At 56.5% G+C, this 23919-nt stretch overlaps 1 protein-coding gene across 2 annotated transcripts in view; it reads left to right on the top strand.

Moving 5' to 3' along the window:
- kdm6ba (lysine (K)-specific demethylase 6B, a) overlaps positions 1-23919 on the top strand; it is a 53846-nt gene that overhangs the window by 8170 nt on the left and 21757 nt on the right. The window contains exons 5-15 of one of the 2 annotated variants that reach the window (XM_070863099.1): positions 1853-1942; positions 2547-2732; positions 3729-3884; positions 4906-5223; positions 8478-10516; positions 12791-12917; positions 14316-14421; positions 16809-17014; positions 21235-21314; positions 21891-21962; positions 23228-23376. In XM_070863099.1, coding sequence (XP_070719200.1) covers positions 1853-1942; positions 2547-2732; positions 3729-3884; positions 4906-5223; positions 8478-10516; positions 12791-12917; positions 14316-14421; positions 16809-17014; positions 21235-21314; positions 21891-21962; positions 23228-23376 — 3529 coding nt within the window. The remainder of the gene's footprint in view (positions 1-1852; positions 1943-2546; positions 2733-3728; positions 3885-4905; positions 5224-8477; positions 10517-12790; positions 12918-14315; positions 14422-16808; positions 17015-21234; positions 21315-21890; positions 21963-23227; positions 23377-23919) is intronic. The other variant, XM_070863100.1, reaches the window with a different exon arrangement.

The raw sequence follows: 23919 nt of genomic DNA, 5'->3' as shown, positions 1-23919 counted from the left end.
ATATAGATTGTAAATAGTTGGGGTCCCAGCACTGATCCCTGCGGCACCCCACTAGTTACTGGTTGACAACCAGAGAATGAACCATTTATCCCGACTCTCTGTTTTCTGTTAGTTAGCCAATCCTCTATCCATGCTAATATATTACCCCCAACCCCGTGAACTTTAATCTTGTGCAGTAACCTTTTATGTGACACCTTGTCAAATGCCTTCTGGAAATCCAAATACACCACATCCACTGGTTCCCCTTTATCCACCCTGTTCGTTACATCCTCAAAGAATTCCAGCAAATTTGTCAAACATGGCTTCCCCTTCATAAAACCATGCTGACTCTGCCTGACCGAATTATGCTTTTCCAAATGTCCTGCTACTGCTTCTTTAATAATGGACTCCAACATTTTCCCAACCACAGATGTTAGGCTAACTGGTCTATAGTTTCCTGCTTTTTGTCTGCCTCCTTTTTTAAATAGGGTCGTTACATTTGCAGTTTTCAATCTGTTGGGACCTCTCCAGAATCCATGGAATTTTGGTAAATTACAACCGATGCATCCACAATCCCTGCTGTTACTTCTCTTAAGACCCTAGAATGCAAGCCATCAGGTCCAGGGGATTTATCTGCCTTTAGTCCCATTATCTTACTGAGTTGTAAAAAGGATATAGAGCCACTGGAGAAGCTGTAAACAAGATTTAAAAGAATGATATCAGAACCGAGAGGTTAAAACCTTTGGGAGAGACTGAGCAGGCTGGGGACCTTTTCTCGAGAATGGAGGAGGCTGAGAGGTGACCTGATTGAGGTCTCTGGGATTATGGAAGGATTCAACAGGGTAAACGTAGAGATGTTTCCACTTGTGGTCGAGACCAGAACAAGGGGCCATCACTATAAGACAGTCGCTAATAAATCCAATGGGGAATTCAGGAGAAACTTATTTCCCCAGAGCGTGGTGAGAATGTGGAACTCGCTGCCACAGGGAGGGGTTGAGGCGAATAGTATCGATGCATTTAAGGGGAGGCTGGATAAACACATGACGGGAGAAGGGAATAGAAGGATATGCTGATAGAAGGAAAGAAAGACTTGCAATTATATAGCGCCTTTCACATCCACCGGACGTCTCAAAGCGCTTTACAGCCAAAGTACTTTTGGAGTGCAGTCGCTGTTGTAATATGGGAAACGTGGCAGCCAATTTGCGCACAGCAAGCTCCCACACACGGCAATGTGATGATGACCCAGATAATCTGGGTTCTTTTGTTATGTTGATTGAGGGATAATTATTGGCCCCAGGACTGGAGAAATGCTTGTGTAAATAAACTACTTGTGCTAACTCTCAGTTTGTATTCCAGTGCTAATAAATGTTTAGAACATCTGCTTTTATCTGTTCATAACTGTAGTAAAGATTTTTTTTTAAATCACAAGACGAGGAACTACTGAGACTGAGACATTACGGGATGTGGCTATGTACAAGAACATGTTTAACGGCCTGTGTGGGGAGAAGGGGAAACGATGTCCCTCTGGTAACCAGAGGGACACAGATTGACGATAATCGGCAAAAAAACCCGATGGGGAGAATGTTTTTACGCAGCGAGTTGTTGTGATCGGGAACGCGCTGCCTGAAAGGGCGGTGGGAGCAGATTCAATAGTAACTTTCAAACAGGGAATTGGATAAATACTTGGAGGGGGGGCATTTGCCGGGCTGTGGGGAAAGAGCGTGACAGGGGGGTGCGGGGGAGGGAATGGGACTGTGGAGAGCTGTTTCAGCGAGCGAGTACAGGCACGATGGGCCGAATGGCCACCTCCTGTGCTGTAAGATTCTAACGGCGTTTGTGTTTTATTTTTGCTCCCCCCTCCTCAATAATTCAGGCCCATGTCTGGAAGTTACACTCCAATCCCCCCCAGAACAGACAGCGTGCCCTGCCGGCCCTGCATGAAGTGTGGGGCCTCCTGCAACAGGTGAGCAAGGCCCCCCCTCCCGACCTCTCTGGTCACCATGCCTCTGTCTCACTTTATCTTCAGGGGAAGCAATGGCTCCTGTATTAATCGTCAAATGTGATTCTTGTCTCCCTCACTTTCTCCTCCCTCACTCTCCCTCACGCTCTCTCTCGCTCTGCCTCTCTCTCTCCCTCACTCGCTCTCTCTCGCTCTGCCTCTCTATCTCCCTCACTCACTCTCTCTCGCTCTGCCTCTCTCTCTCTCTCTCTCTCGCTCTCTTGCTTGCTCTCTCGTTCTCCCTCTCCCCCACTTGCGCTCTCTTTCTCTCTCCCTCTTTCTCGCTCTCTCTCTCTCTCTCTCGCTCCTTCCTTCTCTCTCTCGCTCCTTCCTTCTCTCTCTCTCTCTCTCTCTCTCCTTCCTTCTCTCTCTCACTCCTTTTTTTCTCTCTCCTCCCTCTCTTGCTCGCTCATCATTCTCTCTCTCGCTCCCTCCCTCCCTCTCTCGCTCTCTCTCTCGCTCCCTTCCTCTCTCGCTCCCTCCCTCTCTCGCTCCCTCCCTCGCTCCCTCTCTCGCTCTCTCCCTCCCTCTCTCGCTCCCCCTCTCCCACTCCTTCTGTCCCTCTCAGAAGAGAAACTACAATTCCACCAAAAATGGCTGCCAGCTGAAGAGAGCAGCAGGCCCCGCGGAGCACTGTGTGCAGCAGCCCATCCCCCCCCTGCACCAAGTGGTCCGGCCCTCCCACAGCAGTGACATTCCGAGCCCGGTGAAGAGGAGGCGGAGCGGGAGCCCGGACCAGATACAGAGTCACCAGGTAACATTCCTGCCGCCAGATGGTCGCCGTGGCTTTCGGAAGGTCCCGATTATCCTCGAGCATTGTTTGATGCACCGGCTCACGGCCAGCCTGCCATCTGCAACATGGCCGTGAGGATTAGCTGCCAGAACTGAAGCGGTAACCTGGCCTGTCCCTTTAAGGCCACTGGCACAGGGTGTGATCCAACCCGGGATTTCCCTGGGTCAGTCAGAGGCTAATTGCTTGGCCGTTTCTATAGGTTGTACAGGAAGTGACCTGTAATGTATGTAGCTGTGAGCATGCTCACAGGTTTGTAGAGCTATTGCATTGTGAGTGGCTTAGCCAGTCACGTGATGGTCACAGAAGTCAATAAAACCCCGGCCAGTTGAGTCTGGCTCACCCACGCTGGGGCAGGTGGTTGTGAGCCTGGTGGATGAACTGGTAATGTGTAGTGTGATTGTTAAACCTTTGCTAATAAACCAACTAGTTCTTAATAGCAATGTGTTGCTATGAATTCTTAAGCAATGAACCCATGAAGCAACTACATTATATGACCTAAGCCGGCCTGTTCCCATTGGTCAGTCAAAGGCTAACTGCTTGGGCATATCTGTAGGTTGGTGGCTGCCTGCAAAACACTGGTTCCCTGGTCTTGGCCGTCAAGATCAGGCAAATGGAAAGACAGAGAGAAATAGCTGTTGAGTGCCAGATCAGTGTAGCAGCATCTGCGCGCGTGTGTGCGTGCATGTGCGTGCGAGCGAGCGTGCATGTGCGTGCGAGTGAGTGCAAGCGTGTGTCTGAGTGATTCGCTTCCTTCTCCAGACTGTGGCTGGGAATACAATCTCAGAAGGGGTTTTCCATCCTCCGCTACCCTTCCCAGCAACCCCCCCCGCCCCCAAACCCCTTAAAGCGGCCATTCTTAAAGCGCAAGGGCGGGTGGCGCATGCCAGCGGGCTATTCGCCCACCGAGGGCATCGCCATCCAGCTGAAGGCTAACGGGTGCATTTCTTCGCCCACCAGGTGCACAGTTCAGGAATTCAGCGGTCGGGGGACCCTGCCCACTCCGGTTTACCCCCCCACAGCCAGTACCCCTCGCAGAAAGCGGGTCCCACCTGGCTGCACTCGCACAAGGAGTCGTGGTCGCACGGCCGGAAGGACCCCACGCTCGGTCTCCAGGTATCTCTTCCCATTCTCGCTTTCTCCCCCTCCCCAGAGGGTGCTGCCTCGTACTTTGGGCAGGAGTTCTGGGTGGGGGGGGGGGGGGCGGATGCCCCAGAGGGGGTCGGGTGGAGTAGTATTGAAGTTGGTCAGAGAGGAATTTTCCAGATTGCCCCCCCTCACCCTCCTTTAAAAAGAGAAAATGCAAAAACTCATCGGGTTAGGCAGCCTCCGTGGAGAGAGAAAGAGAATTAACGTTTCAGGGCCGATGACTCTTTGTCCCTCCCAAGAGGCCGCTTGATCAGCCCGCTACCCACCACCTTCAACACTCACTCCCTCCACCACCGGCGCCGCCTGGCTGCAGTGTGCACCATCTACAAGATGCACTGCAGCAACTCGCCAAGGCTTCTTCGGCAGCACCTCCCAAACCCGCGACCTCTACCCCCTAGAAGGACAAGGGCAGCAGGCGCATGGGAACACCACCACCTCCACGTTCCCCTCCCAGTCACACACCGTCCCGACTTGGAAATATATCGGCCGTTCCTTCATCGTCGCTGGGTCACAATCCTGGAACTCCCTCCCTAACAGCACTGTGGGAGCACCTTCACCACACGGACTGTAGCGGTTCAAGAAGGCGGCTCACCACCACCTTCTCAAGGGGCAGTTAGGGATGGGCAATAAATGCCGGCCTTGCCAGCGACGCCCACATCCCAGGAACAAATAAATAATAATTGCCCTCAAAGGTGGTGGTGAGTGGCCTTCTTGAATACAACTGAGTAGCTTATAAACAATGCATTAGGGGGAGGTGTGGGGTGTAACGCAGCCTGGAAGGGGTGATGAGGACAGGAGAGAGTTGGACACACTGGAGTTGGGGAGGGGGGAGTATTGTGTGTTCCAGAGGGACTCTCTAGTTTGGGGAATATTTGTTAGCTGGCCGGGGGAGTGGGTGTTTATGGACAATGTATAAACAACACTGCTCACCTCTCTGTCTGTGTCTCTATCCCCCCCCCCCCCCCCCTGTATCCCCCACCCTCTCCAGGAACAGAGGAGGCCAGCAGCAGATGCCCTTCCCTGCAGCTCCATGTCCAGCATCCATGGCAACCCCCCGGCCCACCTGGTCACCACGGCGACCGGCCAGCCGCCCTGCAGCGGCCCCACCCCCCCGCGGGGCGAGTCCCGCGGCCGGCAGCCCTGCGCGGTGGGGGGCGGGGGAAGCGAGGCCCAGGAGGCGGGGGGGCAGAGGCCCAGGGCGGAGGGATGCGGGGGCACCTCGCCTGCCAGCCTGCCCCACCAGCAGAGAACCGCCGCGGGCAGCGATCACTGGCGACCGCGGCAGGGCTCGGCCGGCTCCACCGCAGTGAGTACCATAGCTTTTACTGTCTCGTGCGCTCGCGTTCTCTCTCTCTCGCGCTCGCTCTCTCTCTCTCTCTCTCTCGCGCTCGCTTTCTGTCGTGCTCGCACTCTCTGCCGCTCAGCGCCACCAAAGCCAATCCCATCGTCACCGCGTGGAAGCGTGAGCCACACCAGAACAGATCGTCATTCAGCCCCTTGAGGCTGTTCCGCCATTCAATGACTTCATTGCCAATAAAATCCATCCACCTGCCTTCCATCCACAAGAACACAAGAAACAGGAGCAGGTGTCGGCCATTCATTAAGATCATGGCTGCTCCGATCATGGACTCAGTTCCACTTCCCTGCCCGCTCCCCATAACCCTTCACTCCCTTAAATATATTCAATGACCCAGCCTCCACAGCTCTCTGGGGCAGAGAATTCCAAAGATTCACGACCCTCTGAGAGAAGAAATTCCTCCTCATCTCCGTTTTAAATGGGCGGCCCCTTATTCTGAGACTATGCCCCCAGTTCTAGATTCCCCCACGAGGAGAAACATCCTCTCTATCGACCCCGTCAAGCTCCCTCAGTATTTTATGTTTCAATAAGATCACCTCTCATTCTTCTAAACTCCAATGAGTACAGGCCCAACCTGCTCAACCTTTCTTCAGAAGACAACCCCCTCATCTCCGGAATCAACCTCGTGAACCTTGTCTTTGTACCCCTTAACAGCCTTGGTTGACAAAAACCTATCACTCTCCAGATACAAAATTATTAATCTGCTGCTGTTTGTGGGAGAGAGTTCCACATTTCGACCACCCTTAGCATGAAGACATGTTTCCTAACTTCTCTCCTGAATGGCCTGGTTGATGTCCCCTTGTCCTGCACTCTGCCCATCATCAGAAAATGTTTCTCTCTCTCTCTCTCTTCCCCCTCTCTCCCCTTTCAATTCCTTTCAAATTCCTAAAAGCCTCGATCAAATCTTGCCCTCAGCCCACTATATTCCAGTGACTACAAGCCTAGTTTATGGAATCTCTCCTCATAATCAAGCCCTCAGGTACGGTAGCATAGTGGTTATTTTACTGGGCTAGTAAACCAGAGGCCTGTATAATCGTGGAGACGTGGGTTCAAATCCCGCCAGTGGCTGGAGAATTTAAATTCAATTCAATAAATTTTGAATTAAAATCAAAAAACTAGTATCTGTAATGACCATGAAACTGCTGGATTATTGTGGTTCTCTAATGCCCCAGTCATCAAGATCCACGGCGCGGCCCTGGACAACGTGGACCATTTCCCATACCTCGGGAGCCTCTTGTCAACAAAGGCAGACATTGATGACGAGATTCAACGTCGCCTCCAGTGCTGCCTGAGGAAAAGTGTTCAAAGACCAGGCCCTCAAGTCTACCACCAAGCTCATGGTCTACAGGGCTGTAGTGATACCCGCCCTCCTGTATGGATCAGAGACATGGACCATGTACAGTAGACATCTCAAGTCACTGGAGAAATACCACCAACGATGTCTCCGCAAGATCCTGCAAATCCCCTGGGAGGACAGACGTACCAACATCAGTGTCCTCGACCAGGCCAACATCTCCAGCATTGAACCACTGACCACACTCGATCGGCTTCGCTGGGCAGGCCACTTAGTCCACATGCCAGATACGAGACTCCCAAAGCAATTGCTCTATGCAGAGCCCCTTCACGGCAAACGAGCCAAAGGTGGGCAGAGGAAACGTTACAAGGACACCCTCAAAGCCTCCGTGGCAAAGTGCCACTGACACCTGGGAGACCCTGGCCGAAGACCGCCCTAGGTGGAGAAAGTGCATCCAGGAGGGCGCTGAGCACCTCGAGTCTCAACGCTGCGAGCGTGAAGAGGTCAGGCACAGGCAGCGGAAGGAGCGTACGGCAAACCAGACTCCCCACCCACCCCTTCCCCGACGACTATCTGTCCCACCTGTGACAGGGACTGTGTGGCTCTCGTATTGGACTGTTCAGCCACCAAAGAACTCACTTCAGGAGTGGAAGCAAGTCTTCCTCGATTCTGAGGGACTGCCTGTGCTGAAGATGATGATTTCGGGAAGAGGAGTGGAAGATGCCTGTGCGTGATTTCTTTTAAAGTGGGGTGGTCATTGCAGACCGGCTACCACACGGGGAAAAACCAGACTCCCCACCCACCCTTTCCTTCAACCATTGTCTGTCTCACCTGGGACAGGGACTGTGGTTCCCGTATTGGACTGTACAGCCACCTAAGGACTCTTGTTAAGTCTTCCTCGATTCCGAGGGACTGCCGATGATATGATTTAGGGAAGGAAATCTGCCGCCCTTACCCGGTCTGGCCGATATGTGACTCCAGACCCACAGCAATGTGGTTGACTCTTAACTGCCCTCTGAAATGGCGGCTTACCACCATCCCTCATGAAGACAATCAGGGGATGGGCAATAAATGCCGACCTTGCCAGCGACACCTCCCGTGAACGAGTAAAAACAAACCTAAAGGAGGTTTGGTATAATTCTGGATGGTGATTCAGGGCAATGACACCGGCTACCACTGGGTGGCGTGCAAGGGCCCACAGTCAAGTCCGCCAGTGAGAACAGCTGGAGGTCTGGCCGGACGCGAACCGGACTTCAGGAGTTTGGGAATTCTGAGGATCTGGGGTTAATGTGCGACGGCAGCTGAAACCTTCCTCCGTGCCTCTCCCGCCTCCGGACTCGACGATTCCACGACTCGCCCGGCCGGTCCTCCCGACTACCGCCCTCCGTAAACCCCAGCCCCACCGAAACTCTGGCGCCCCGTGTCCTAACTCGCACCGAGTCCCGCTGACCCATCGCCCCCTGTGCACGCTGACCTCCCAGTCCGGCAACGCCTCGATTGTAAAAATTCTCATCCTTGTTTTCACATCCCTCCAAGGCCCTCACCTCCTCCCTATCTCTGTAACCTCGTCCAGCCCCAGAACCCCCCCCAAGATGTCTGCGCTCCTCCAATTCTGGCCCCTTGCCCGTCCCCAATTTTAATCGTTTCACCATGGCCGTGGCTTCAGCTGCCTGGACCCTAAGCTCTGATATTTCCTCCTTAAACCTCTCCGCCTCTCTCTCCATCCTTGAAGACGGTCCTTAAACCCTACCTCCTTGACCCAGCATGTGGTCACCTGTTCGTAATATCTCCTTAGGTGTCAAATTTTGTTAACGTTCCTTTTACTGACTTAAAAGGCGCTATATAAATGTAAGTTGTTTGTTTATCGCAGGCCATTTAGTTTGTGTGTCTCTCTCTGCTTCCCTTCCAGTTCCCCGGTTGCTACCCGAGCCCAGAAGGCCATCCTCAGGGTCCCACCGGCCAGCTTGACCGAGGCCCGCTGACCCACCAGGGCAGTGCCATGCTCCCAGAGGCATCTGCCATCGCCGCCACTGCGCCCGAAGCCTGCGCCACCGCCTCCGCGCACCTTGGCCCCTCCCCCACGAGCGACCGGTGCGCCTCCCGCCATGAGGGGCGGGATCCACCCGAGCGCGAGGGCGAGCGCTGCCCCTGGGGGTTATCGCGGGGCCGGGCCCCGGACGGGCAGCCCCCGAGGCCCACCTGCGGCAGCCGCGGCGCACCCCCCAAGGCCGAAGAGCCGAGCCATCTCTACGCCCGGGGGCTCCCAACAGCCCCGAGGCGGGCGCCCCAGCCCCCGCCCGCCCACGCCAGCACGCACCATGCCCAGGAGCCCCGCGGCAAGGGCCCTCCGGGCGAACCGTGGCCTGGCCCCAAGGAACCGGTGGCTCACCCCGGCCCCGCCCAGGAGCGCAAGGGGGTCTCGGCCTGGCCTGGCCGGGAGCACCTCAAACCGGCCGTCCCCCCCTGCCCCCGGGAGCCCTGCCGGGCCCCCCAGCCCAGGATGCCCCCCCTCTCCGGGCCTCACCGTACCTGCACTGCCGGCGAGAGCCGGGGCAAGGAGGCCCCGCCCCGGCCGGACCCCCAGGCTGCCAAGCCCCCCTCGATCCCGCCCCCGCCGGCTCCCTCGGCCCACCGGCCGGCCCGCGGCTTCGCCAGCCCCCCCCGCCTGGCCGAGGCCCCCAGGCCCAGGCCGGCTGGCGGGGAGAGGCCCGAGGGCCGCTGGCTGCCCCGGCCTCCACCGCTGACCTGCGCCCTGTCAGGAAGGCCGGCACCGCCGCCCCCGCCCCCTGCCTCTCCCGACCCCGCCCCGCCCCCTAGCCCCAGGGCATCGCCGGGCCGCGAGCCGGCTGCCGGGGCCTTCTACCGGGCCCTGTCGCCTGGCAACGGCGAGGGCAAGTTGGCCGCTGTCGTCCCTGCTCCTCCTCCTCCCTCTCCGGCCCGGCACAAGGCCACCGGTGTGCTGAGGTCGCTGGCCAGCGCCCTGGAGGGGCAGCAGCTGTCCTGCCGCGCCCACCCCGTCACCCCCCGCAAGGCCGAGCCTCCCGGCCCCACCCACGAGGCGCCGGCCTTCAGGAAGGGCCTGCTGCTGCCGCCGGTCGCCGCCGCCAACCGGGCCTGCTCCTCCTCGCCCGAGAGCGAGATGTGGATCAAGGCCGTCTTCACCACCGAGGCCCAGAAGGGGGCGGGCGAGCGCGACCGGCGCCGCCGGCAGCACCGGCACCGCCACCGGCACCGGCCCCCTCCTCCCCCACGCCCGCCGGCCGAAGAGCCCGAGGCCAAGCGGCCCGGCGCGGAGCCCGAAGCCCCTCCAACGCCCGAGCCGGCCCGCACCTGCGAGAACGGCCCCGGCGCCCACCGCCACACCGTTAAGGCCAAGGAAGCCGAGGCCTCGCCGGCGGCGACGACGACAATGACGCCGCCGCCTCCGTCGCCGCGGGAGGAGGCCCGCCGGCGGGACAGGCGGCCCAAGCACCGCGGCAAGCACTCGGCCCACGACCGCAGCCACCGCCGGAGGAGCCGGGCCGGCAAGTCGGGCAAGAGCAAGCAGCGGCGCATCCTGGGCAACATCGACCTGCAGAGCAAGGAGATCCAGGCCCGGGAGAAGCTCAAGACCGAGGGGCCCAAGCCCCCCAAGCCCGCGCCCCCCCCACCGCCCCCGCCCCTGCCGACGCCTGAGGAACCGGAGCGGGCCGAAGCCAGGAGGCCGGAGCAGCCGGCCCCCGCTAGCAAGGAGCCGGAGGCCAGCGGCCGGAGTTCGCTGGGGCCCTCGGACGTGCTGCGGGTCAAGTCCTTCCCCGAGGGCACCACCAAGGAGCTGAAGATCAAGCTGGTCAAGGTGGAGAGCGGTGACCGGGAGACCTTCATCGCCTCCGAGGTGGAGGAGAGGCGGATCCGGCTGTCGGAGCTCACCATCGACAGCTGCGGTGCCGACATCATCCGGGCCTGCAAGTAAGTCACCCGCCTGGCCCCCCCCCCCCCCACAAGAAACACCGGGAGCCCCCCCCCCCACCGACCCGAGGGTACTTGCCCTTAGAAACACAGAACACAGTCCGGCGCAGGCAGAGGAGGTCGGGGACCCGCAGTGCCAGTCTGAATGCATCTCAGTAATGGCGGCTGGCTTTACCCACAATGCTTGGTGCCAGTGGAAATGCTCTATTAATCCAATAGAGATCTTTCTCTCGCACAGAGGATGATGGATCAGGTCTCCCAGCATTGCCAGGACTGGAGAATTTTAGCGATGAGGAAAAGTTGGAAAGGCTGGGGTTGTTTTCTTTGGAATAGAGGAGGCTAAGGGGAGACCTGATTGAGGTGTATAAAATTATGAGGGGCCTGGATAGAGTGGATAGGACGGACCTGTTTCCCTTAGTAGAGGGGTCAACAACCAGGGGCCATAGATTTAAAGTAATTGGGGGGAGGTTTAGAGGGGATTTGAGGGGAAATGTCTTCACCCAGAGGGTGGTGGGGGTCTGGAACTCACTGCCTGAAAGGGTGGTAGAGGCAGAAACCCTCACCACATTTAAAAAGTACTTGGATGTGCACCTGAAGTGCCGTAACCTGCAGGGCTACGGACCGAGAGCTGGAAAGTGGGATTAGGCTGGGTGGCTCTTTGTCGGCCGGCGCGGACACGATGGGCCGAAATGGCCTCCTTCCGTGCTGAGGGACAACCAGATGGGGGTATGCTGGCACGGTGGTTAAGTCACTGGACCACTAATCTAGACCCTGGACTAATGATCTGGAGACATGGGTTCAAATCCCACCACGGCAGCGGGGGAATTTAAATTCAGTCAGTTAAATAAACCTGGAATTAAAAAGCTGGTATCAGTAATGGTGACCATGGAACTCCTGGATTGATGTAAAAACCCATGTGGTTCACTAATGCCCCTTTAGGGAAGGAAATCTGCCACCTTTACCCGGTCTGGGCCTATATGTGACTCCAGACCCTCAGCAAGGTGGTTGGCTCTTAACTGCCCCTCTGAAATGTCCCAGTGAGACACTCAGTTGTATTCAAGTAGGCAGCTCACCACCACCCTCTCGATGGGCAATTATTATTTATTCATTCACAGGCAAGGCCGGCATTTATTGCCCGTCCCTAATTGCCCCTCAAGAAGGTGGTGGTGAGCCGCCTTCTTGAACCGCTGCAGTCCTAAAAGCTGACCTTGCCAATAACGGCCACATCCCGTGAATGAATTAATTTTTTAAACAAGGCGGATATCTGATCGTGAGTAATAGCCCGATGCATCAGTGATGCTTCACTTGTTCAGTGCCTTGGGCGGACCCCGTCTCGATATGCCCCGCCCCTCGGGGACAATATATCGGCCTCCGAGGGGGAGCTGCGCAGATTCTCCAGAGTGATACCCAGGGCTAAAGGGGTAAAATGACACGGGACAGGTCGCACAGACTGGGCCCGTATTCCCTCGAGTGCCAAAGATTAAGGCGTGATCTAATCGAGGTGTTGAAGATGATTGAAGGATTCGATAGGGTAGATAGAGTGAAACTATCTCCTCTGGTGGGGGGAGTCCAGAACAAGGGGGTGTCACCTTAAAATTAGAGCCCGGCCGTTCAGGGGTGATGTCAGGAAGCACTTCCATCACACAAAGGATGCTGGGAATCTGGAACTCTCTCCCCCAAAATGCTGTTGAGGCCGGGGGTCAAAGGGAAATGGCAATTTTTGTTAGGCGAGGGTCTTCAAGGTTACGGAACCAAGGCTAGGTGGAAGGGGTTACTGCGTGACAGTGTGAGGGAGCTGGATTAACATCAGTAGAGATACAGTCAGTAACACAGGGCGCTGGGGGAGAGGGGTTACTGAGTGACAGTGTGAGGGAGCTGGATTAACATCAGTAGGGATACAGTCAGTAACACAGGGTGCTGGGGGAGAGGGGTTACTGAGTGACAGTGTGAGGGAGCTGGATTAACATCAGTAGGGATACAGTCAGTAACACAGGGTGCTGGGGGAGAGGGGTTACTGAGTGACAGTGTGAGGGAGCTGGATTAACATCAGTAGGGAGACTGTAATGTGGGGCAATGGTTGGAAGGGATTACTACGCATAGACGGACGTTAAATAACGAGCGATCCACGGCACTGAAGGCCCCCGTGGGTATTGAATCCCAGCATCCCGCCCCCCACGTGGGCTCCCAGCTCCTGCGCGGAGTGCTGCACCGCGGAGTGCCGCACCGCACCCCCTGGCCCACAAGCCTCACGTTATTTTCTCTCCTGTGTTACAGGTCCACGAAGCTAAAGGGAAAGTACACGGCGTCCTGCGTGCTGCCCGCCAACTCCGTGAAGCCTGGCTGCCTGACGGAGCCACAGCCGCTGCGGGAGAAACTCAACCCTCCGACACCCAGCATCTACGTAGGTCCCGTTATCTCCGCCCGAACCCCTCACCCCCCCCCACCCCGGTCCGGCCCCTTTATATTTTTGGCCTCACGCTGTACTCGAGAGCGTGCTCCGAGGGTCCCGCCACTCCCCCGATCGCTTGTGTGGTTAATTTGGATGGGGGGGGGAGGTTGAAGGTCGGTTAAAGGTCACAGCAGTCGGCCAACGCGAATCGTGGGTGTGTGGGGCGGGGGGGTGGGGGGCGGGGAAATTGGCCAATCTCCCGCCCTCCTGCTGATCAGGGCTGTGCTCCTCTGCGATGCCCCGCATAGTCGAATAGCCCGTCGATGTGGGTGCCGCGCCGAAGGGCCCAGTGTTTGTGGGACCCGTGCACCCTTTTGGGGAGTTGGCCGTTGAGCTCGATAAAAAGCCTTTCCTGCTCAATGACGGAGGGGGCGGGGGGTGGGTGGGGCTAGTCCCTTTCTACCCTAAACCTCACGTGCGCCCCTGGACTGGCGCCGTCTGCTGATGGTTCTCGCCCCGCAGTCAGAGCTAACCGGTCAGTCCCCCACGCGCTACTCGGCAACAACTGCAAGTCTCCGCCCTCTCCGTCTGGCTTTGATTTGAACCCGCCACCCCAGGATCAAGAGGTCAATGTTGTCTCTTCTGCGAGATGCCCGGCCGCCCGCCCACCACCCACTCTCTCCAACCCCCAATGAGTCAGAAGACATAGGTTCCACGGGGCCCCTTCAGTGCGTCCACCCACTAGGCTGTTCTGCTGAACCGCTGGGCTGTTCGACCAAGAAGTGCATCGCTGGGAGCAATTCTGCCCGCCTACTGCAGGTGGAGGCTGCCCAGCTCTTCCTACGGTACAAGCAGCACTGCTTCAACCCGTCCGCTAAATCTGCGCTATCTCTCTAACCTCCTCCGGCCCTACACCCTTCCGAGATCTCCGCGCTCCTCCAATTCTGGCCTCTTGCATGTCCCCGATTTTAATCACCCCGCCATCGGCGGCTGTGCCTTCAGCTGCCTGGGCCCTAACCTCTGGAACTCACTCCCTAAACCTCTCCGCCGCCCTCTTTCTCGCCTCCTTTAAGACGCTCCTTAAAACCTACCTCTTTGACCCAGCTTTTGGTCACCTGCCCTAATATCTCCTTACATGACTCGGTGTCAAATTTTGTCTGATAATCGCTCCTGTGCAGCGCCTCGGGATGTTTTTATGATAAAGGCGCTATATAAATGCAAGTTGGACTTGAGCTCCAGTGCCAGAGGTGTAAGGGCAAAGTGTGAGTCTGTTCGAGAGCGTCCTCGCATCTACCCGGGCCGGATTTGCGTCCCCGTGTCTTGCGATTTGCCGCGTTAATGGTCGACGTTTTGCCGAGTATTAATTATGTTTTAATATTGTTCTCTCTCTCTCTCTTTAATCTCTTGCAGTTAGAAAGCAAGCGCGATGCCTTCTCTCCCGTGCTGCAGCAGTTCTGTACGGACCCAAAGACCCCAATCACTGTGATACGGGGTCTTGCTGGATCCCTCCGACTGAGTGAGTGCCTGTTTAAAGTGTGTTTAAAGTAATTCATGAAGGAAAGCCCCCCCCCCCCCCTTGCCCTCAGTGGGTAGCACTCTCACCTCTGAGTCAGAAGGTCGTGGATTTATCCCCACTCCAGGGACTTGAGCACAAAATATCCAGAGCTGAGGGAGCGCTGCACTGTCGGAGGGACAGTGCTGAGGGAGCGCTGCACTGTCGGAGGGACAGTGCTGAGGGAGCGCCGCACTGTCGGAGGGACAGTGCTGAGGGAGCGCCGCACTGTCGGAGGGACAGTGCTGAGGGAGCGCTGCACTGTCGGAGGTGCCGTCTTTCGGATGAGACGTTAAACCCTTTGGCCTCCCTGCCCCCACCCTCCCGTCTGCCCTCTCCGGTGGACGTAAAAGATCCCAAGGCATCTATTGGATGGCGTTCTCCCCGGTGTCCTGGGGTCAATATTCATCCCTCAATCAACCCCAATTTAAAAAAAAATTAAATTGGATGATTTGGGTCATTATCACATTGCTGTTTGTGGGAGCTTGCTGTGCGCAAATTGGTTGCTGTGGTTCCCACATTACAACAGTGTCGACGCTTCAGAAGTACTTCATTGGTGGAGTACCATCTTGTGCCGTCCGAACGCATATTATTCCTTTCACCCCCCCCCCCCCCCCCCCCGCGCTGGAAGCCGCTGGGCTTGAGGGCGAGGGGCTTGAGGGTCCTCACCACTTGCGGAGCTTGTAAGCTCCGTAAAATCTGCCTTCGTAGAACCACAGAATTTTACATCGTGGAAGGAGGCCATTCGGCCCATCGTGTCCGTGCCGGCCGACAAACAGCCACCCAGCCTAATCCCACTTTCCAGCTCTGGGTCCGTAGCCCTGCAGGTTACGGCACTTCAGGTGCACATCCAAGTACTTTTTAAATGTGGTGAGGGTTTCTGCCTCTACCACCCTTTCAGGCCGTGAGTTCCAGACCCCCACCACCCTCTGGGTGAAGACATTTCCCCTCAAATCCCCTCTAAACCTCCCCCCAATTACTTTAAATCTATGCCCCCTGGTTGTTGACCCCTCTGCTAAAGGAAACAGGTCCGACCTATCCACTCTATCCAGGCCACTCATAATTTTATACACCTCAATAAGGTCTCCCCTCAGCCTCCTCTGTTCCAAAGAAAACAACCCCAGCCTACCCAATCTTTCTTCAGCTAAAATTCTCCAGTCCTGGCAACATCCTGGTAAATCTCCTCTGTACCCTCTCTGGTGCAATCACATCTTTCCTGTAATGTGGTGACCAGAACTGCACGCAATACTCCAGCTGTGGCCTAACCAGTGTTGTATACAGTTCAAGCATAACGTCCCTGCTCTTGTATTCTATGCCTCGGTTAATAAAGGCAAGCATTCCGTATGCCTTCTTAACCACCTTATCCACCTGGCCTGCTACCTTCAGGGATCTGTGGACATGCACTCCCAGGTCCCTTTGTTCCTCTACATTTCTCAGTATCCTACCATTTAATGTGTATTCCCTTGCCTTGTTAGCCCCTCCCCAAATCACACTTCTCCAGATTGTTCTGACCAGTTGATCGCTATCCTCCTGCAGTCTGCAACTTTCTTCTTCATTATCAACCACACGGCCTATTTTAGTCATCTGCAAACTTCTTAATCATACCCCCAACATTCAAGTCTAGATCATTGATTATATACCACAAAAGCAAGGGACCCGGCACTGAGCTCTGCAGAACCTCACTGGATACAACCTTCCAGTCACAAAAACACCCACCAACCATTACCCTTTGCTTCCTGCCTCCGAGCCAACTTTGGATCCAACTTGCAACTTTGCCCTGGATCCCATGGGCTTTTACTTTCGTGACCAGTCTGCCATGTGGGACCTTATCAAAAGCTTTGCTAAATAAATCCAGATACACTACATCGTACACACTGTCCTCATCGACCCTCCTGGTTACCTCCTCGAAAAATTCAGTCAAGTTAATCAGACACAACCTTCCCTCAACAAGTCCACACTGACTGCCTTTGATTAATCCGTGTCTTTCCAAAAAAAGATTTAATCCAGTTCCTGACCCTGTGGGCTTTTCGTTCCATAGACGCCTTGCGGGCAATCCCCACCCAAAGTGGGGCTGATCAGGAGGGACTCGGGGCAGGAGATTCCAGGGAGTGGGAGCTGGGGTGGCCTTAGGTGGGATGGGGTGGAAGAATGGATGCATGCAGCACCCTCCCACCCCACCAATGGTTGGACGCTATCTGAGCACGCTGGCAAAGCAAGGACGTTTGTGGGGGGGGAGACGAGGGGCTTGAGGGTTCTTGACTCTTGATAGGGGTTGGCGCGTGTACAGAGCCGTTTCAAACGCCCTTCTTTTGTTCTCTCCCTCCCCTTCCCCCCCCCCCTCCCCGCGGCAGATCTGGGTCTCTTCTCAACCAAGACCCTGGTGGAGGCCAACGGGGAGCACACAGTGGAGGTCCGCTCCCAGCTACAGCAGCCATCGGACGAGAACTGGGACCCCTCGGGTGGTGCTCAGACCTGGCCCTGCGAGAGCAGTCGCTCTCACACCACCATCGCCAAGTACGCCCAGTACCAGGCATCGTCCTTCCAGGAGTCCCTGCAGGTTCGTGAAACTCTTCCCCCACCGCCCTCCCTCCCCGTGAGGCGCCCGGGTCAGGGGTCAATGCGCAGGCCAAAGGTCAGGAGAGAAGGCTGAGACCCAATCGGGAGGCTGCGTTTCGTCGGCGGCAGAACTATGCGCGAGGTCATAAGGATTTGATGGGGGGGTGGGCGCGCATTTGGCAGATGGAATATAACGTGGCAAAGTGTGAGGTTATCCACTTGGGTCGGAAAAATAAAAAAGCAAATTATAATTTAGATGGAGAGAGATTGCAAAATGCTGCAGTACCGGGGGACCGGGGGGCTCCTGGTGCATGAAACACAAAAAGTTAGTGTGCAGGTACAGCAAGTGATCAGGAAGGCCAATGGAATGTTGGCTTTTATTGCAAGGGGGATGGAGTATAAAAGCAGAGAAGTCCTGCTACAACTGTACAGGATATTGGTGAGGCTACACCTGGAGTACTGCGTACAGTTTTGGTCTTCTTATTTAAGGAGGGATATACTTGCATTGGAGGCTGTTCAGAGAAGGTTCACTCGGTTGATTCCTGGGATGAAGGGGTTGTCTTATGAAGCAAGGTTGAGCAGGTTGGGCCTGTACTTATTTTGAAGAATGAGAGGTGATCTTACTGAAACGTGTAAGATTCTGAGGGGGCTGGACAGGGTGGATGCAGAGAGAATGTTTCCCCGCGTGGGAATAGTTTCAGAATAAGGGGTCGCCCATTTAAAACTGAGATTAGGAGGAATTTCTTCTCTGAGGGTTGTAAATCTGTGGAATTCTCTGCCCCAGAGAGCTGTGGAGGCTGGGTCATTGAATATATTTAAGGTGGAGATAGACAGATTTTTGAGCGATAAGGGAGTGAAGGGTTATGGGGAGCGGGCAGGGAAGTGGAGCTGAGTCCATGATCAGATCAGCCATGATCTTATTAAATGGTGGAGCAGGCTCGAGGGGCCGAATGGCCGACTCCTGCTCCTATTTCTTATGTTCTATAACTTTCATGAAAGGATGAACAGGCTGAGGGGTGATAGAGGCCTTTAAATTTATGAAGGGGTTCGATAGGGTAGTCATAGAGATGATGTTTCCAGTTGTAGGGGAGACCAGAATTAGGGGCCATCAATATAAGACGGTCACTCATAAATCCAACGGGGAATTCAGGAGAAACTCCTTTACCCAGAGAGGGGTGAGAATGTAGAACTCGCTGCCACAGGGAGGGGTTGAGACGAATAGTATCGATGCATTTAAGGGGAGGCTGGATAAACACATGGGGGGGAAAGGAATAGGTGTATTAAATTATTTGAGCCCTAGTTAGAAAGGGCCTATTTCCTTTAGCAGAGGGGTCAACAACCAGAGGGCATAGATTTAAAGTAATTGGGGGGAGGTTTAGAGGGGATTTGAGGGGAAATGTCTTCACCCAGAGGGTGGTGGGGGTCTGGAACTCACTGCCTGAAAGGGTGGTAGAGGCAGAAACCCTCACCACATTTAAAAAATACTTGGATGTGCACCTGAAGTGCCGTAACCAGCAGGGCTACGGACCGAGAGCTGGAAAGTGGGATTAGGCTGGGTGGCTCTTTGTCGGCCGGCACGGACACGATGGGCCGAATGGCTTCCTTTCGTGCTGTAAATATTTGTGATTCTAGGGTTATGCTGATGGGGTGAGATGAAGACGGGTGGGAGGAGGCTCGAGTGGAGCATAAACATCGGCACGGAGCAGTGGGCCAAACGACCTGTTTGTGTGCTGTAAATACTGTGTAAGCTTGGATTTTAAAAGCTTGTAGGCCAGAGGGAGGAGGGAGCGGAGGTGAGGGGTTTGTGGGAGAGACCGGGGGAGACGAGGGGTTTGTGGGAGAGACCGGGGGAGGCGAGGGGTTTGTGGGAGAGACCGAGGGAGGTGAGGGGTTTGTGGGAGAGACCGAGGAGGCGAGGGGTTTGTGGGAGAGACCGAGGGAGGTGAGGGGTTTGTGGGAGAGACTGAGGGAGGTGAGGGGTTTGTGGGAGAGACCGAGGGAGGCGAGGGGTTTGTGGGAGAGACCGAGGGAGGTGAGGGGTTTGTGGGAGAGACCGAGGGAGGTGAGGGGTTTGTGGGCGAGACTGTGAGGGAGGTGAGGGGTTTGTGGGAGAGATCGAGGGAGGTGAGGGGTTTGTGGGAGAGACTGAGGGAGGTGAGGTGTTTGATGGAGAGACTGAGGGAGGTGAGGGGTTGGAGGGAGGTGTGAGGGAGGTGAGGGGTTTGTGGGAGAGACTGTGAGGGAGGTGAGGGGTTTGTGGGAGAGACCGAGGGAGGTGAGGGGTTTGTGGGAGAGACCGAGGGAGGTGAGGGGTTTGTGGGAGAGACTGAGGGAGGTGAGGGGTTTGTGTGAGAGACCGAGGGAGGTGAGGGGTTTGTGGGAGAGACCGAGGGAGGTGAGGGGTTTGTGGGAGAGACCGAGGGAGGTGAGGGGTTTGTGGGAGAGACCGAGGGAGGTGAGGGGTTTGTGGGAGAGACCGAGGGAGGTGAGGGGTTTGTGGGAGAGACTGTGAGGGAGGCGAGGGGTTTGTGGGAGAGACTGTGAGGGAGGTGAGGGGTTTGTGGGAGAGACCGAGGGAGGCGAGGGGTTTGTGGGAGAGACTGTGAGGGAGGTGAGGGGTTTGTGGGAGAGACCGAGGGAGGTGAGGGGTTTGTGGGAGAGACCGAGGGAGGCGAGGGGTTTGTGGGAGAGACCGAGGGAGGTGAGGGGTTTGTGGGAGAGACCGAGGGAGGTGAGGGGTTTGTGGGAGAGACCGAGGGAGGTGAGGGGTTTGTGGGAGAGATTGAGGGAGGTGAGGGGTTTGTGGGAGAGACCGAGGGAGGCGAGGGGTTTGTGGGAGAGACCGAGGGAGGCGAGGGGTTTGTGGGAGAGACCGAGGGAGGCGAGGGGTTTGTGGGAGAGACTGTGAGGGAGGTGAGGGGTTTGTGGGAGAGACCGAGGGAGGTGAGGGGTTTGTGGGAGAGACCGAGGGAGGCGAGGGGTTTGTGGGAGAGACTGTGAGGGAGGTGAGGGGTTTGTGGGAGAGACCGGGGGAGGCGAGGGGTTTGTGGGAGAGACTGAGGGAGGTGAGGGGTTTGTGGGAGAGACCGAGGGAGGTGAGGGGTTTGTGGGAGAGACCGAGGGAGGTGAGGGGTTTGTGGGAGAGATTGAGGGAGGTGAGGGGTTTGTGGGAGAGACCGAGGGAGGCGAGGGGTTTGTGGGAGAGACTGAGGGAGGTGAGGGGTTTGTGGGAGAGACCGAGGGAGGTGAGGGGTTTGTGGGAGAGACCGAGGGAGGCGAGGGGTTTGTGGGAGAGACTGTGAGGGAGGTGAGGGGTTTGTGGGAGACCGAGGGAGGTGAGGGGTTTGTGGGAGAGACTGTGAGGGAGGTGAGGGGTTTGTGGGAGAGACCGAGGGAGGCGAGGGGTTTGTGGGAGAGACTGTGAGGGAGGTGAGGGGTTTGTGGGAGACCGAGGGAGGTGAGGGGTTTGTGGGAGAGACCGAGGGAGGTGAGGGGTTTGTGGGAGAGACCGAGGGAGGTGAGGGGTTTGTGGGAGAGACCGAGGGAGGTGAGGGGTTTGTGGGAGAGACCGAGGGAGGTGAGGGGTTGGAGGGAGGTGTGAGGGAGGTGAGGGGTTTGTGGGAGAGACCGAGGGAGGCGAGGGGTTTGTGGGAGAGACTGAGTCAGAGAGGAGACGATGAGTCTCGACACCAGGGAGGAGCGCTGGTGCGGAGAACGGAGTTATTCGAACGCAAGGGCAATTCTAGCCATTTCGATACGATGCACGGAGTTCGGGGACTGCGTGAGGTGAGCGGGACCCTTCCCATATCTCCGGGGAGCGCGGCGTGCGTGAAGTGGGACCAAATTGTCACATCTTTCTCTCAACAAGCTTGTATTTATATCGCGCCTTTAACAAGGTCAAATGTCACAGGAGCCATTATCAGACAATATTTGACACCGAGCCGTATTAGGAGATATTGGGGACAGGGGACCAAAAGCTGGGTCAAAGAGTGCGGTTTTAAGGGCGGGGAGGAAGAGGCGCAGAGGTTGAGGGAGGTTATTCCAGAGCTTGGGGCCCAGGCAGCTGAAGGCACGGCCACCAATGGTTTTAATCGGGGGGGGTGCGCAAGGTGACAGAATTGAAGGCGCGCAGAGATCCGACCTCCGCCCACCGATCCCTGCCTCCGCTCGGCCATGGGGGGAACCGTTTGTTGACGCTGCTTCTGCTCTGTTTGACGATAGGAAGACAAGGAGAGCAGCGAGGAGGAGGAGGAGGAGACGGAGGCAGTGAGGCCCACCGAGGTCCCCGAGGCGGTGAACAGGTAGGAGCAGAGCCGCAGCTCGTGGGCGCTGACCCGGGGAGGGGGGGGAGAGGGGGAGTGAGGGAGGGGGAGTGTGAGGGAGGGGGAGGAGCATGGAGGGGTGGGGGAGGGGGAGGAGCATGGGAGGGTGGGGGAGGGGGAGGAGCATGGGGGGCGGGGTGGAGGGGGAGGAGCATGGGGAGGGGGAGGGGGAGGAGCATGGGGGGGAGGGGGAGGAGCATGGAGGGGGAGGTGCGGGGGGGAGGGGGAGGTGCATGGAGGGGTGGAGGAGGGGGAGGAGCATGGGGGGGTGGGAGGGGGAGACACCGGGAAGGAGGGAGAGGGTTTGACTCGGGGGAGGAGGTTGATCGGAGGGAGGAGGGTGACTCGGGTGGGTGAGAATGGGGGTGAATTGACAGGGGAGATCTCGGGGGCGTGTGCAGGGGTCTCTGGGTGGAATTGGGGTCCCGGGGGTGGGGTGGGGGATGGAGAAGGCGGTCCTGGGATGGTGGAGGAGACGGTGACTCGCTGTGGGAGGTGGCAGTAACCCAGGGTGCGAGCAGCGGCCCTTTAACACCCTCTTCTCTCCCTCGGCAGTGAGAACGGACACAAAGTGCCATCGAAGGTGATCAAGTTCGGCACCAATATCGATCTCTCCGACCCCAAGCTGTGAGTAATCTCGAGCTGCCAGCCAGCTCGCACACTCCTCGGTTCCTAATGTGCGGTCAGAGTGGGGGGGACGGGGGTGAGATTTCCCGTGGGGAGTGCACGGGGGGTGGATTGGGCGAGGTCTGAGTGATGCTCTACACAGTCGAATAGCCGCATTAATATCATCCTCGCTAACACATGCAGAATTGCCCCATGGGAGAAATTCCGAGGAAGGGTTGAAACAGCATCAGGGGTACAAGGGAGACATCAATCCCTCCCAGAGTAGGTACAGCTCCCTCTACACTGTCCCATCAAACACTCCCAGGGGAAGGTACAGCACGGGTTAGATAGAGAGTAAAGCTCCCTCTACACTGTCCCATCAAACACTCCCAGGGCAGGTACAGGGGGTTAGATACAGAGTAAAGCTCCCTCTACACTGTCCCATCAAACACTCCCAGGGCAGGTACAGCACGGGGTTAGATACAGAGTAAAGCTCCCTCTACACTGTCCCATCAAACACTCCCAGGGCAGGTACAGCACGGGGTTAGATACAGAGTAAAGCTCCCTCTACACTGTCCCATCAAACACTCCCAGGGCAGGTACAGCATGGGTTAGATACAGAGTAAAGCTCCCTCTACACTGTCCCATCAAACACTCCCAGGGCAGGTACAGCACGGGGTTAGATACAGAGTAAAGCTCCCTCTACACTGTCCCATCAAACACTCCCAGGGCAGGTACAGCACGGGGTTAGATACAGAGTAAAGCTCCCTCTACACTGTCCCATCAAACACTCCCAGGACGGGTACAGCACCGGGTTAGATACAGAGTAAAGCTCCCTCTACACTGTCCCATCAAACACTCCCAGGGCAGGTACAGGGGGTTAGATACAGAGTAAAGCTCCCTCTACACTGTCCCATCAAACACTCCCAGGGCAGGTACAGCACGGGGTTAGATACAGAGTAAAGCTCCCTCTACACTGTCCCATCAAACACTCCCAGGGCAGGTACAGCACGGGGTTAGATACAGAGTAAAGCTCCCTCTACACTGTCCCATCAAACACTCCCAGGGCAGGTACAGCACGGGGTTAGATACAGAGTAAAGCTCCCTCTACACTGTCCCATCAAACACTCCCAGGGCAGGTACAGCACGGGGTTGGATACAGAGTGACGCTGCAGTATAGACCGTCCCTGGGCTCGGATATCGGGGTGTAAGTTATGGCGGGCCCGGTGATTAACGCCGCTCTCTCTCTCTCTCTCTCTCTCTCTCTCTCTCTCCCTGCTCCCCAGCTGGAAGCCCCAGTTGCAGGAACTGCTGAAGTTACCGGCCTTCATGCGGGTCTCGTCGAACGGGAACATGCTGAGCCACGTGGGCCACACCATCTACGGCATGAACACCGTGCAGCTCTACATGAAGGTTCCAGGCAGCCGTACACCGGGTGAGATATAGCGCCGTACCTCCCACCCCATCCCCCACCGCACCATTCCAGCTCCCCACTGCGCTCACCCCCTCTCTCTCTTTCTCTTTCTCACTCACTTTCTCTCTCTCATTTTCTCTTTCTCTCTCTCTTACTTTCTCTGTCTCTCACTTTCTGTTTGTTTCTATTTCTCTCTCTCTCTCTCTCGTTCTCTCTTTCTTTCTGTCTCTCACTTTCTATTGCTGTTTCTCTTTCTCTCTCTTACGCTCTCTCTCTCTCTCTCTCCTTTCTCGCTTTCTCTCTCTCTCTCTCTTGGGTGGACGTAAAAGATCCCACAGCCACTATTTGGAAGAAGAGCAGGGGGAGTTCTCCCCGGTGTCCTGGGGCCAATATTTTTCCCTTAATGTACATCCTGGTCTGGTCAGTATCGCTGCTGTGTGTGGGAACTTGCTGTGCGCAAGTTGGATGCTGCCTTTCCTACCTCACAACAACGACCACTTCAAAAAGTACTTCATTGGCTGTAAAGCACTTTGAGACATACGGTGGTTGTGAAAGGCGCTATAT

The sequence above is a fragment of the Pristiophorus japonicus genome, chromosome 20 (assembly GCF_044704955.1).
Source record: "Pristiophorus japonicus isolate sPriJap1 chromosome 20, sPriJap1.hap1, whole genome shotgun sequence".
NCBI lineage: Eukaryota > Metazoa > Chordata > Chondrichthyes > Pristiophoridae > Pristiophorus > Pristiophorus japonicus.
The sequence above is the reverse complement of the archived record's forward strand: the minus strand, read 5'-3'. Positions and strand labels throughout refer to the sequence as shown.